General features: G+C 35.0%; 1 protein-coding gene across 1 annotated transcript in view; it reads left to right on the top strand.

Annotated features, from left to right (window-relative positions):
- FAT4 (FAT atypical cadherin 4) overlaps window positions 1-16,482 on the top strand; it is a 113,137-nt gene that overhangs the window by 75,837 nt on the left and 20,818 nt on the right. The window contains exons 8-11 of the mRNA XM_026667024.2: window positions 1,810-2,060; window positions 2,933-7,282; window positions 10,765-10,869; window positions 13,464-13,771. Of these exons, the coding sequence (XP_026522809.2) occupies window positions 1,810-2,060; window positions 2,933-7,282; window positions 10,765-10,869; window positions 13,464-13,771 (5,014 nt within the window). The remainder of the gene's footprint in view (window positions 1-1,809; window positions 2,061-2,932; window positions 7,283-10,764; window positions 10,870-13,463; window positions 13,772-16,482) is intronic.

The following is a 16,482-nucleotide window of genomic DNA, read 5'->3' as shown; positions in this document are numbered from 1 at the left end:
TGGCTGTGTTCTGATTGGGTGGGGGTGTGTTCTCATTGGTTGGGGGTTTGGCTGTGTTCTGATTGGTTGGGGGGTTGGCCATGTTCTGATTGGCTGGAGGTGTGTTCTGTTCAGGTGGGGGCTTGGTTGTGCTCAGGTTGGTCTTAGTTACTGGGGGATTTGAGCTGGTGAGCTGTGATCTTGCTGTTTGGCTTCGAGTTCGTGGTCGTGCTGCATCTTCATGGTGGGGGTCAGTTCGCTTCATGTATGGCTCAGAGGGGTTTGAAGTGGGTAGCTGCAGTGCGGCTTCTGGTCTGTGGTCGTGTCTCATCTTCTGTGTGGGTGTGAGTCTGCTTTTTACGTGGAAGTGTGGTGGTGGCATCTTGTGTGGCCCTCGTGGGTGTGGGTCTGGTGTCATTCATCATGTTAGGCACTCGTCTGTTCGCCAAAACCTAACACTTCAACAACAGAATAATAGAAAAACGCCCACACAGCATGAATAAAAGAGATGACACCTCCCGCTTACCAGCCATTTGGAAACCCGCCCTCATGAACAGACGAGTGCCTAACATGATGAATGACACCAGACCCACACTGACCCCCACCATGAAGATGCAGCACGACCACGAACTCGAAGCCAAACAGCAAGATCACAGCTCACCAGCTCAAATCCCCCAGTAACTAAGACCAACCTGAGCACAACCAAGCCCCCACCTGAACAGAACACATCTCCAGCCAATCAGAACATGGCCAACCCCCCAACCAATCAGAACACAGCCAAACCCCAACCAATGAGAACACACCCCACCCAATCAGACACAGCCAAGCCCCACCCAATCAAGTCACACCCCCACTAGCAGTTAAAAGGAAGAAGCAGTTGCAAGCTCACATCACTCTGAGAAGCACAGAGCTGAAGACAGAAGCCTGAAGATGATGAATGAGACTTCATCGAAACGTTGCCTAGAAACTTCTAATCTTACGCGGGAGAAAACCCGAATAACCAAAGATCCACATACAAATACCCTGCGAGAATCTCAGAATATATATATATATATATATATATATATATATATATATATATATATATATATATATATATATATACACACACACACACACACACACACACACACACACATGTACATGTACATATGTATATACACATGCATATACATATGCATGTACATATTGTTATACATGTATAGGCAATATCTAGATTGTATAGCATTATAAGGTATTAATTAATTTAAAAAATTAAATATTTATTATGCTCATAGAACAGTATACGGGTGGGGTATTATCACTGAGAAAGAATAGGCAATACATCAGAATCTTTAAAAATGGAAACATATAAACAAAGAATATATAAAGAAATATATGAATTTAAACAGAAAGTATATATAAAAAACAAGACACCAAAAGACTCTAAAAGGGGAATTAGATAAGTGTAGGAGAGCATAAATGTTAGTATGTGGAAGACTATATCTATGAAATTATAAAGCACTCTAGTATAGAAAAACTAGATGCTCATTAAGTCTAATTTATGGCACAGGTCATCATCCAACAAATTTTAAGCACTGCTGTATAGAATATGGTAATGCTTTATATTGTCACAGAATTGGTATGTGAAAGCAGAAGAGGTGTAGAATTTTTCTGTATTCCCTTGATATTTATGCAGTAATGGTGAGATAAGGCTGGTACAAATGACTCTGTTATACAGGAAATGGAGAAGATTGGCAGATCATACAATTTATTCAAATATGAATTATAAATCCATATATTTCACAACCCAATCAGTATGGAAAATGTTTTCTCTTTGAATTTATGCAGCTATAGTCTCAGTGGTGGAAATTCACAATTCACAATCAACCCTTCCACTGGACAGATCATTACAAGTGCTCTGTTGGACAGAGAGGCTAAAGAGAATTACACTTTGATCGTTATAGCCAAGGATGGTGGCATTCCAACTCCTCTTTCCAGTTCAGCCAGTGTTTTTGTCACAATTGCAGATGTCAATGACAATCCCCCTAAATTTCAGCATCATCCTTACGTCACTCATATACCATCACCAACAAGTACAGGTAAGATAATAATAAAAGCATGATTCTAAAGCATCTATTCCTAAGAGATAATAAGGAAACCATGTTAATTTGAAGAAGCCAGTCCCTGAGTATTTCACATACAATAATTTAACATTTAAATTAGAATAATTTAAATAGAATAATATTTTCTTGTTTTATTATAATATTTTTTTCAAGTTTTGTTATTAATGTTTATTAATACTCTTTGTATTTACATATAATTAAGGTGGCATATCTGATTTATGTACACTAAATTCTAAATAGGTCTTATTCAGTGTAATTATAATTCTTCACTTGGAATAAACATGTCACAATATGCTACGATATATATTTATTGGAGTGAAATTTTGCAATAAAAAAATTAAATTCAAACACTGTTTAAAATTGTTTCATAGTTTTGATTTTCGAAATACATTTTACTGAATAAGTTTTTCATGAAAAATCCTGACCAAACATGGTTAAAATTAATGTTGTCAAAGGCATTTCAAATTGCAACAGTTTGTTTTGAAGGGGGGAAAAGTTACATTCTTCATAAAGCAATCTGTGGTTGAAATAGAATAACTTAAGAGACAGTTAAGCTAGTATAAAAGTTTTTGAAATACCACAAAATATCTACATCTGCTTATAACTGGCAGCTGAATATAAAAGATTACTCAGAATCCAGTGCCATTGTGTTTGCTGCCATGAATGTTGGGGATTTTCTTTTAACAAAAACATTCACCAATTCCTGCCTGTAACTTTTTTCACTCAAGTTTGTTGTTGAGAATAAGAGATGATTCAATGTTATTCAAAACATAACATTTCAAGACTGAATAAATTACTGAAGTTCATTGTTACAGCACTGATGTGAACTTTTTAATTGCTTTTTGTAGGTACTTTTGTATTTGCAGTGACAGTGACAGATTCTGATGCTGGTCCTAATGCTAAACTTCATTATTCCCTTTCGGGAAAGAATTCTGAAAAATTCCACATTGATCCATCAAGAGGGGCAATTATGGTTGCTGACAGACTTTCTGGAACATCCGAAATTACCTTTACTGTGAATGTCAATGATTGCGGCCTTCTTCCAAAGATTGATTCCACAACTGTGACTGTAAGATTTGTAAACAGAGCTGATTTTCCTCAAGTGCATACCAAACAGCACAAATTCATGTTCCCTGAAAACCAAGCAGTTGGCACTTTTATCACTTCTGTTTCTGGGGTGTCATCGAGAGGTGATTCTTTGTCCTACTTTATCGCTAGTGGCAACCTTGGAGGTACCTTTCAGATTGACCAATTAACAGGGCAATTATCAATCAGCCAGCCTTTAGATTATGAAGCTGTACAGAAATACATTGTCTGGATTGAGGCTAGAGATATGGGCTTCCCACCATTCTCTTCTTATTTAAAACTGGAAATAACAGTGATAGATATAAATGATAATGCACCATTATTTGAACAAGATCCATTCTTTGTTGAAGTATTGGAAAACCTTTCACCTTTTAAAATAATTACTGTAGCTGCAGTTGACAATGATAATGGGCCAAATGGACAGTTGAATTATGAAATAATTAATGGTAATATAGAGAACAGCTTCACTATTCATCATACAACTGGTGAAATTAGAAGTGTCAGGCCTTTAGACAGGGAACGAGTAGGCCAATATACTCTAACTGTAAAAGCTTCAGATAGAGGTACTCCTACACAAAGTGCAGTTGTCCAAGTACTTATCAATGTATTAGATGAAAATGACAATGCACCCAAATTTTCTCAGATATTTAGTGCTCTTGTGCCTGAAAATGCACCCTTGGGCTACACTGTTACACGAGTCACAACATCAGATGAAGATACTGGAATAAATGCAATCAGCAGATATTCAATAAGGAATACAAATATACCATTTGTTATAAATCCTAACACAGGAGATATAACAATTAGCAGGCTTCTAAACAGAGAAGATACAGAACGCTACAGGATTCGAGTTTCAGCACATGACTCTGGATGGACTGTTAGCACAGATGTGACCATATTTGTGACAGACATCAATGACAATTCTCCACGATTTACAAAACCATCTTACTACTTGGATTATCCTGAAAGTAATGAAGTTGGATCCAGAGTGACCCAAATAGCTGCCACAGATCCAGATGAGGGAACTAATGGACAAGTCTTCTATTTCATAAAATCTCAATCAGAGTTTTTCAGAATTAACGCATCTACAGGGGAGATTTTCAGTAAACAGCCTTTAAAGTTCCAAAACTCCAGTGCTTCTAATCATGTCAATCTTAATAGACACAGCTTTATAGTTATCTCCTCGGATCGAGGTAGCCCCGCATTGGTGAGTGAGACTACAGTCACAATAAATATTGTGGATAGCAATGACAATGTACCCCAGTTTGTCTTCAATCAATATTTTACACCTGTTACTAAAAATGTTGCCATTGGGACCAAACTAATTAAAGTAACTGCAGTTGATTCTAAAGACTTTGGTCTGAATGCAGAAATTGAATACAGTATTTCAAATAAAAACCCTACAGATAAATTTATTTTAGATAGTAAGACTGGATGGATTTCAGTGGCCTCTTCATTGATGAATGAAATGAATAAAAGCTTTCTAATAAAAATAAAGGCTAAGGACAAAGGTAATCCCCCTCTTTCATCAGAAGTGCCTGTACATATAGCAGTAACAGAGGAAAATTACTATACGCCAGAGTTTTCTGAAAGACATTTAAGTATTACTGTTCCTGAAAGTCATGCTGTTGGAGCGATTCTTAGGACCATGTCAGCAGGGGACAAAGATGCTGCTATGAATGGAGTAATCCATTATAATATTTCTTCTGGAAATGAGGCTGGATGCTTTGCAATTAATTCATCTACTGGCGCATTATATCTTGCCAAGTCCCTTGATTATGAGCTATGCCAAAAGCATGAGATTACTGTAAGTGCTATAGATGGAGGGTGGGTTGCTAGAACTGGATACTGTAGCATTATTGTGAATGTTATTGATGTGAATGATAATTCTCCAGCTTTTATTCCAGAAGAGTATTTTCCCAGTGTTTTAGAAAACGCTCCTAGTGGAACAACTGTTATTCATCTCAATGCATCCGACATGGATTCTGGACACAATGCTGTGATTGCCTATGCAGTTCAATCTTCAGACAGTGACTTGTTTGTTATCGATCCTAACACTGGAATTATAACCACTCAAGGCTTCCTAGATTATGAGACCAAGCAGAACTATCATTTAACCATAAAAGCATTTAATGTTCCTGATGAGGACAAATGCAGCTTTGCTAATGTCAACATACATTTAAGAGGAACAAATGAATATGTGCCACGATTTGTATCTAAGCTTTACTATTTTGAGATTTCTGAAGCTGCTTCTAAAGGAACTATTGTAGGAGAAATTTTTGCAAGTGATCGTGATTCAGGGATTGATGGAGATGTCCACTATTTAATATTTGGTAGTAGTAGAAAAAAAGGTTTTCAGATTGATGATAGTAGTGGGCAGATTTATGTCACAGGTCCTCTTGATAGAGAAAAAGAAGAACGGATCTCTCTGAAAGTGCTTGCAAAAAATGCTGGGAGCATCCGTGGTGCAGATATAGATGAAGTGGTTGTTAATATCACAATATTAGATGCCAATGATCCCCCCATCTTCAACTTGGAGTCCTATAATGTCCGAATCAGTGAAGGTGTTCCTGTTGGGACCCATGTCACATTTGTAAGTGCCTTTGACTCTGATTCTCTCCCTAGCTGGAACAGGTTCTCCTATTTTATTGGTAATGGAAACAACAATGGTGCCTTTTCAATTAACCCACAGACAGGGCAAGTCACAGTGATTGCAGAGCTTGATCGAGAAGCCTTGCCAGTTTACAACCTCTCTATATTAGCAATCGATTCAGGAAGCCCATCAGCAACAGGCAGTGCCTCTTTATTAGTAACTTTGGAAGATATCAATGACAATGGCCCCATTCTTTCTACCACTGAAGGAGAAATAATGGAAAACAACCGGGCAGGGACATTTGTGATGACGCTTCAGTCCTCTGACCCTGATCTTGCTCCAAATCAAGGTCCCTTTTCTTATTATTTGCTTAGCAGTGGTACAGCGGCCAATTATTTTAGTCTTAGTACTGCTGGAGTTTTAACCACAACTAGAGAAATTGACAGAGAACAAATCAGTGACTTCTATTTGTCAGTAATTACAAGAGACTCAGGCATTCCTCAGATGTCTTCCACAGGAACAGTTCATGTAAAGGTAATTGACAAAAATGATAACCCATCACAATCTAGAACAGTAGAGATCTTTGTTCACTATTATGGAAATCTATTTCCTGGAGGAACGTTAGGCAGTGTAAAACCTCAGGATCCTGATATTTTAGATACCTTTCAATGTTCCCTTACATCGGGAATTACAAGCCTCTTCAATATTTTACCAAGTACTTGTGACTTGAATTCCCTGGCAAGATCAACGGATGGAACATTTGACCTGACAGTTTTAAGCAATGATGGCTTGCACAACTCTGTTATTAATGTCATTAGAGTTTTCTTTTCAGGATTCAATAATGCCACTCTTGATAACAGCATTCTTCTTCATCTTAATGTGCCATCCTTGAAAGAATTTTTGACTAATCATTACCTTCATTTTCTACGGATTGCCAATTCCCAATTAACTGGACTAGGAACTACAGTACAACTCTATGGGATATTTGAGAACAACAATCAAACTTTTTTAATGGTAGCTGTGAAGCGGAACAACTACCAGTATGTGAGTTCTGGTAGTGTGACTACTTTCTTTGAAAGTATCAAGGAAATTATCTTTCGCCAAACTGGTGTGCAAATACGATCTGTGGATCATGATTCTTGCTTACAAAACCCTTGTCAAAATGGAGGTAGCTGCTTGAAGAAACTGGCTGTGAATCCCAAATTAAGAAGCTATGACAGTGTGCCAGTCATTATCATGGCAAATGAACCTCTTCAGCCTTTTACGTGCAGATGCATGCCAGGATATGATGGAGCGTTGTGCGAAACTGATGTCGATGAATGCTTCCCATCTCCTTGCCACAATGGCGGAACTTGCCATAATCTGGTAGGAGGATTCTCTTGCAGTTGTCCCAAAGGTTTTACTGGAACAGCCTGTGAGAGAGATGTAAATGAATGCCTATCCAGCCCTTGTAAAAACGGTGCCCTCTGCCAGAACTTCCCAGCAAACTTCAACTGTATTTGCAAACCTGGTTATACAGGTAAGAAATGGTTTCTGCATGTGTAGTTCCTATTAATTGAAAACAGAAATATGGTATCTATGGGCTTATTTTTTATTGTAACTTTTCATTCTAAAAACATTAATTCTGTTGAAGATAGTTGGGTCATACACCCAATGTTATTATCACTCAAGAAATCAGCATTAAATGCTGTCTAGAACAGTGGTTGCCAACCAGTGGGCCAGGGACCACTGGTAATTCATGAGAAAATGTTGGTGGTCCACAGAGAACTCACCCTCAAAGCAATTAATTCAGGCTGTGCTGGAACACAAGGCTGACCTGCCCACATGGCCCACAGGAACACAAGGCTTACGTTGCTTGCATTGCAAACAACAAGAGGTAGTGAGGGGAGGAGGGAAAGGCCGGAGGAGGGAAATTGCCCCACTTGCCCCATGCGCCTGGCCTGGCCACTGGGCTGCTTCTTTCTGCTTCCATCTTCTTCTGCTTTTGGCTGCATGCAAGGAAAGCAGCAAAAGTATTTCTTTCTCTCCCCCAAACTCCACCAGAAATGAGTCTTTGAGACACTGCAAGGCATCCTGTTCCAAGAGGCTGTGCCGACACGACAAGTCTCACGAAGATTCATTTCTGGCAGAGTTTGGGGGAGAGAAAGAAAGATTTCTGCTGCTTCTGCTGCTTTCCTTGCATGAAGCCAAAAGTCTCTCTCCCCCCCTCCAAGAACGGAGCTGGACACGGTATCTTGCGATCCCAAATAAAGAACGATCGATCGGTAGGAAAACGGGGTGGGGAATTTTCCTGCAGACTTTTTGGAGGATTTTCCCAGGGTCTCTGGTCCATGAGATTTATAATTATGAGATTGGAGAACCTATACTATTTCAGGCAGGTGACTCTCCAGTTTCTTCTTAAAAACCTTCAGTGATGAAGCGTCCATGATTTCTGAAAGCAAGCTGTTCCTTTGGTTAATTGTCCTTGCTGTTAGGAAGTTTGTCCTCAATTCCATTTTCCTTCTCCCTTTGGTTAGTTTCCAATCATTGTTTCTTGTCTGCCCTCTGGTGCTTTGGAGAATAATTTAACCCCCTCTTCTTTGTGGCAGCACCTCAAATACTGGAATACTGCTATCATGTCACCCTTAATTTTTCTTTGTTTAGACTAGCCAGACCTAAAACCTGCAGGCGTTCTTCATATGGTTTAGTCTCCAGGCCTTTGATTATCTTAATTGTTCTTCTCTGAACTGTTTCCAAAGTCTCAACAACTTTTTTGTAGGATGGTGACCAAAATTGGTTGCAATATTCCAGGTGTGGTCTTGCTAAAGTGTGGTTTTGTAAAGTTACACTAATACTACAATTATAACAATTTTATTCTTTCCTGACTAGTTTCTTGCTTGCATAGATAAAAAGGAGACAACAAATCTGTTTCTTGAGTGCTTCATAATAAGCAAACAAATCTTTCTTCTTAAATACATAATTAAAAGGAAACTACATGGGTCATGGAGAAGATAGCCTTGTCTAACTCTTTCTCTTATATTTAGCTTTCCATATACCATATATTATCATATGTTATTTATTATTAAATTAAGAACAATTCCATCAAATGTGTCCACACATACAATTTAGATGTAGTTTTATATCATCATTTACATATTTGAAAATTAATTTAATTTGAAAATTAAACTGTAGGTCTTGGAGACTTCCCTTAGAGATTGGAGTTCTGAGATGTGACAGAAAACAGCTTCAACCGTGTCAAAGTTCCACTCTGTCCATCTGATAACTTTGTTGAATAATCAGGATATTAAGCCACTGTGTGAAACCTATTAATTCATCGACATAATTTCATGTAACATCTCAAAAGTGAAACAGCAAGAGCTGTCACCTGCATCTCTGTTTAAAAAGCATGCCGCAACTGGCATATGTTGCTAAGTCATTATTGGCATAGAAGCAGCTGTTGCATTTTTCTATGTAAATTCCAGCAGCATTGCCTACTATGCTTGAAGCTGTACATAATTCATAATTGATTGACTGGTTTAAGTCATCTAATTATATGAGATTGTGTTGCACATTGACTGAGCAAATCAGATTATTTGGCCAGCAGTATATAGCAGTTGCACAGCACAACTATGTGACATTAGCTCCAGAGGTTAAATAACCATGTTCGTGTGTAGTAAGTAGTTAATGAAGATTCTGATTCCCAGACCTGACTATCATAGTTACTTCTTGGCACAGCTATCTTTCTACATTATAGCTCTGTAATTTTCTTCATCTGTAAAACCATAGATATTGGAAATTTATATCTATATGTGGGTAACACTCATCGTACATTTTAGAAGTATATACATCTACCTCATATATGCACATAATATTATTCTGGGCATCATATTTTGTCTTTTCAAATTTCCAGTTTTAAATAATTGTGCATGAAAAAGTAAAAGAATGGGAAGCATACATCTTAAGAGCAGAACTTGTGCTTTTAACTTATATTTTAGGGTTAACAATAGAAAATAGGGTCAGGGTTAAAAAAATAGAAAATAGAAATTTGAAAGGAACATTACTGCAAGGCAGCAAGGGTTTATAATCCTTTCTTAATGTGATAGTTTAATTCTAGAAAGGTTCCTGCCCCAGCAGCTTCTTTTTTCTGTGTCAAAAAAGATTCAGGTAAATATACATACCACATACTCACATACACACAAACATACGACAGTGATATATTAAAGTGCCCTTCAAATTTCAATTTGTATTTGAATTCTAATATATGTTCATCCCATTGATTGAAATCTATCCAAATCTATCTTCTTGTGAGATTGCAACTTTCTCCATTCCTCTTGTATCATACTAATTACTGGGGGTAATGCCATTCCTGCCATATTCTTCACATATGCACTATGCTTGGATGAATAGATGATTTATGCCATTGAGTTCAGGGCAACTTCTGTTTAAATCTTAACACTGGGATACAAATCTGATTTCTAATTTCTTTGAAACTATGACTGTTTCTTCCCATATTACCATATTTAATAAAAAGGTAAAGGTTTCCATATCAGTATGCCACTTTAGCCGACAAAGTGCTGCAGGAGGCTGTCCAGGTTGAAAACGGGTGCAGGGGGACATGCATGCCCCCCGAACCTCGTTTTGGCTGGCAGGGTGCTGCGGGAGGTGTCCATCCCATTTCCCCCCAGCTGAGACATGGAGAAGAACTACGATGTTGATCCAGCTCTTGAAGAAATCCAGTTTGACACCCCTGCTGTATGGCATGGTGCTCATATTCATTTCTTGGCCAAAGACAATTTCAATAATCATGTGGCTATGAACTAACTGTTATTTAGTCTCTCCCATTTTAACTGAAGAGGGCAAAATTAATAAACAAACAATAAGAACAGATGATAGATAGATAGATAGATAGATAGATAGATAGATAGATAGATAGATAGATAGATAGATAGATAGATAACTTTGAATGCAAATGTAATTATACATAGAATGAGTTTATTATAATAGATTTCTTGAATATTTCAGGAAAAACGTGTGAGTCCAGCATCAACTATTGTGAATGCAATCCCTGTTTCAATAGGGGATCCTGTCAAAATGGAGTGGAAGGATACTATTGTCATTGTCCATTTGGTGAGGAATGTTTCTGTTTCTGCTTCATACAGATTCATTCAGAAAACTTTACCATTTGTATTCTAGTCCTTAACACTGCATGCTCAGGCATTTTTTAAAATTCTAAATGCAAGTCCAGGTGCTAATAGGCAATGCATAACAGCATGTTCCTCTGTTGTACTTCAAGAACTAAACAATATTCAGATTCCTTCTGCATATGATTCTAAATCCGTAAATAGAGTCATCCTCATCAATTTATCTAGTTCCTTCTTTAAGATAATTCCTGGCATTGAATTAAATTATCCTCTGTTAAATTACTCTCAATTTCTAATAGTAAAAGGAAAATTTATTCTCTCTATTATTTTTGTCTGTACTAAACTAAATTTTATAAATTATAGTGTTTAATAAGCTATCATTTTCAAATTTTGTGGAATGTTTCAGTCTAATGCTTTTTTTGTAGATGTGGCAATCAGTAGACTGCTAAAGCAGTATAGTAAAAGGAAAGCATTTATTTTAGGAAGGAATTTCACAATCTAGCAAATTTTATAGAAAAACATGATTCATCAGGTTTTGTCCTTTCAAGATAAGGAATCCTACTTAAAGAGCAGAAATGACTAAGAAATGGTAAACTAAGTAAATAAAAGGCATAATATAAGAAAATGAAAGGAAATATAATTGAATCTGTTTTATATCAGTGCAATCCTTATTCTGTTTTACTCTAGAACAGGTAGTACTACCACCATCTGCAACTTTGCCATTTTTCAGCATTCTCAAAGCATGGACTAACATTAACAAATTAATATGAACAAATAGTTTATCCCTGATTAAATAGTCCAACTTTATACTACTTCTTGTTGTTGTGTTGCAATCTTGACCTTTAAATCATTCCAAAGGCATCACAAAGTTGATTTTTCATCATTCTTTGAGATTTAAAGAATGTAAATCTTGTAACTCCTGCTACAAGATTTATGTTTAAAAATAATATTTATAATTTCATAGTTATACAAATTTCTCCTAACAAGTGTAAGATATGGCACATCAAACTATATAATCCCTACAAGAGTTACATCTATTTATAAGTATTGCCAGACAATATTCTTTAAAAAATATATGCATAAAGCCAGAAAGACATTTTGCAGGACAAATGCTGAACACGGTAGTAATTATAGAAGAAGTCAGAAATTACTAGCTTAGATTGTGAGGCTACTATGTATAGAAAATGTAAAAGAAGATACAGCATCTGGCTATAATCATATGCAAGTCTTGCATGAACTTAAAATCCATGTTAAATTACCACTGTTCATATAAAATAGAATTGTTGGATTTAGATATATTCCTAGGTTTTAGCTGGCCCAGTTTCCCTTCATTCCCAAAATTGTTGTTACAGATTGAGGGGAGTTGGACTCATTCCAACTTTATAAAATGACTTAATTTTCTTCTAGTTAGTCCTCTAATCTTATCTGACTTTTTATTTGCAGTTCTTATCCTTTCTGTTTTGCTCAAATCCATCAAATTCAGTGTTCCATAACCCTCTTCGTTTTACTCTTATACCAATTTTCTCTTGCCCCAATATTTACTTCCACTCTTTTCTTATCATATAAGTTGCTATCTAAAGAGTGCTATATCATTCCTACTACTAGTAGTAGTCCGGTAGTAATCAAGCCACTTCATTTAATACAGTTGAAGTTTTGAAAGCTTGTTTCATGCATACCCATGTAAAATCTATTACAATAGTCCAACTGGAATGTTTTCAAAGGATAAATAATTATAGCAATTTTACTTTGTTTGGAGATATATTTCCAGCAACTTATGCTTCCATAAATTAAGACATCTTTCCTGTAAGATCATTCTCCCAGGACTGTAATCACAACTAGTATAAATTTATGTATCCAAATCAGAAAATATTTACTGCACACAAATAAAAAGTAACTCAAATAAAAAACTAAATAACTAAAATATATAAATAAAATAACTCAAAAGTAACTCAAAATTTACTCAATTTTTAAAAAAGTTTACTACACTCAAAAAGACCAAGTTATCCACAAAAGCAATTTATCTTTACTTGAAACTATTGATTTTATAATTAGCTTTGTACCTTTATTTCAGGGTTTTATTTTTGTTTAAATAGCACCTTTACTCTAATTATGACAAAGTTATAAAAAAATTAAATATGATAAAACAATACTAACATCTTAAAAAAGAAACCATATAAATTAAATACAAGTGTATATTTAATTCAACCAACAAAAATCTTACTTGAACTGCAGGCCTTTTTTTAATAGATGTTGGACTATGTGTAATGTTAAATAAATTTTAAATTATTGCTCTGGGTATGCATTTTAAACTATATTAAGTTGTTAATGGGATATGTTTCTCATAATTAAGGAGAAAAAAACAAGTTTATTAAAATCCCAATAGATAGAACTATATGATTTTTTATATATTAAAGAAATATTACTTTTTACATTTATTGATATTATTTAATATTAATAAGGAAGAAATATGACTGGAACATTCCTAATATTTTAGTTTTTGATAGAAACACTATCCATAACATTTAATTAGTTCTGGAATGTTGTACAAGAATACTGATGCTGATTGTGTTATTTTTATAGGTGCTTTTGGAAAACATTGCGAAGTAAATAGCTATGGATTTGAAGAATTATCATACATGGAATTCCCCAGTATGGATCCAAACAACAATTACATTTACATAAAGTTTTCAACAATCAAAAGTAATGCTCTTATGTTATATAATTATGATAACCAGACTGGTGATCGGGCAGAATTCTTGGCACTTGAGATAACAGAAGAAAGGTTGAGATTTTCATACAATCTTGGCAGTGGCACATATAAACTTACCACAGCAAAGAAGGTGTCTGATGGACAATTTCACACTGTTATTGCTCGGAGGGCAGGAATGGTAAGCATTGTTTTAATGGAAATTTAAGCTTTAATTTATTTCAGGGCCTTAAGCACAATTAGACAGGTTTTTCTAAAGCAGAATTATAGCTGAAATTGGACAAGCTTCTTCGTTTTAAAAGAATGTTCTTAAGCATATAAATGGCTACTTCAAAAGGAAAAAAAATCTAAAATGGGAATAATTAATGAAGTAGATTAATGACTACCCTACTCTAATTAATTGGTACACTTGGGTGGAATAATTACTGAAGTCTATTAAGAGATAATTTTAATTCTTCAGATAACTCAAGGACATAAACCATTTTATCTGAAGATTATATAATTAGCATTTTTTTACAAAAAGAAATCAATAATAAAATTGGAACAAATTGCAAAATAAACTATTTTTTCATGGATCATATCTCCAAGCACTTTAATTTGACAAAATTTGTTTCATGAAGGAAACTTTTACATTTACAGTAACATGCTTTAAGTTAATCATCATCAATAAATCAAACATTTTTTTTCATCACCAGCAACAAGAAGATAATTAGGTTTTAAATGAAATATCAAATAAACTTTTTTTTACAAATCGTGAAACAACACATCTTATTATTTTAAAACATAGAATAATAAGCCCACTAATTAATAATGATTAATATTGTTAAAAATAAATGTATACTATAGGAATCTGCATAACTTTAAAGCATAGTATATACAAGACAATCTACATCAAGACAAGTTCTGGATTTTTCCATTAACTAAAAGAAGTAGAAAATACAGGAAAATACAGGATCTACACTAAAATATAGCGGTCAAACTCCTGGTCTGCGGGCTGGATATGTCACGTGCTGGCCACATGCATGCCCGGTTTAGCAAAGGGGAAAAAAGTCCCGATGCATCATGTGATGCTATTGTGACGACATGAGTTTGACACTCTGGTCTAACAAATTATAGCATAATCAATAATGAAAAAAAGGATATTAATGCAGTTGCAGACACAATAGTTTGCCAGTGTTTTATTAAGCAGTATCATATCTTTGTATAGTAGAAGCAAGTTTGGCAGATATAATTTCCTAAAATAAATAATTTTAATGTCAGTGTAAAATCAAGACATGTTTAGCTAAACCAAATTTAGCATATTGAGGGTGCGTGCAATTGATATCCGGACATACAAGTGAATAGAACATCATATAATTTTCATACATTTCCAGGCAAAAGCTACAATGAATTTAGTTATATCAGGGTATGGAGTCTTAGGAACTAATCACCAATTTCAACGTTAAATGTAACTTCTCCCTTCTCAGTAAATAAATTTCCCATGAACCTGACAGCTTGCAAATGGTATAATTGGGAAATGAAAAAATGATATTTCAAATAGTATGATAAATATGTTTTTTTTAAAAAAAAATCTTGCTCTTACATTATAGAACGTTGTGTTTTCAGCATAATAATATTGTTTATATTTTCTAAAATACTAAAATTTTAGGACTAATAGAAGCAAACTATATAACTGATATTCTTTTCATGAAAACATATAGTTGAATATAACCAAGGAAACATTTTAGAAAATGAACTCTCACGAGTCAAAATAGATATGCTATGCTTAAATCAGAAAATTGAATCCTATCAATGTATTATTTATTTATTTATTTATTTATTTACATTTATAGGCTGTCCCATCTTACCACAAGGTAACTCTGGGTGGCTTATGATCATAAAAAATAAAGTGCCAAAATTTAAGTACCATATTAATTAAAACCATATCATGTTTTTTTTGGGTGTAGATCACAATGACTATAAAAGATCATACAACTGTTGAAAGGTTATAATCTTTTTGTAAACTTGTAGAAAACTGGACTCTTACAAAAGTGTACCTATAATTAATTCTCATGTAATTCCATGAATGTATTATTACATTTTGATGAGAATAGTAGCACCAATCTTTGAGAAGCCTTATGTGTATCTGTATAGAGTCTAAGTTTGCCTTTGCCTTTAAGAAACACTTTGGAAGAAATAATAGATCGGTGCAATAAACTACAACAGTTGAAACATGCAAAGATTATGCAAAAATAACTATCTAATAGTATACAGACAGTCCTCATTTTACAACTGGTCTCTTAGCAACTATTCAAAATTATGATGGACTCCCCAAAAAGGTACTTACAACTCCGATTTGAAATTCTGACAGTTGCCTCCCTCCACATTCAAGTATTTGCATTTTGAATACTTGGTAACCAGCCTGTGTTTATGGCTGTTTGCAACATCCCATGGTCACCTGACCACAATGCTTACTGCAGACAATGATTTGCTTAACAACCATGGTATAATCACCATACAACTTTGTATCCTTCATAGATCTGTTAGCTGGAAACAATTTAACAAAGAAATATTTAAAAGTAATAATAACTCACTGTGTTCTGATCTAACTTAAATTTCTTTGCTGGATCTTTTCTCCTTCCCCACTTGAAAAAAGTGCAAAATACAAGGAAACTGTCATTTTAATCATTTTTATCTGTGGGTACAAAATATTTTGCTGCATGAAAAGTATTTTCATCACCCAGATGATAAAAATTTGTGAAACAACTTTTCCGTGCATACTTGCCATTTCCTACAAAACCTTTAGAACTGTAGGAAAATTTGATGAAATTATTTAACTTGTTAGGTTTATTAATTTATTTTCAAATTTATTTGCTGCCCATCTAGCTGTCCAACCTGACCATGACTGGAGGT

Source organism: Notechis scutatus, chromosome 4 (genome assembly GCF_049901735.1).
Source record: "Notechis scutatus isolate UNSWTSFEM ecotype Mainland chromosome 4, rNotScu1.2, whole genome shotgun sequence".
Lineage (NCBI taxonomy): Eukaryota > Metazoa > Chordata > Lepidosauria > Squamata > Elapidae > Notechis > Notechis scutatus.
The sequence above is the reverse complement of the archived record's forward strand: the minus strand, read 5'-3'. Positions and strand labels throughout refer to the sequence as shown.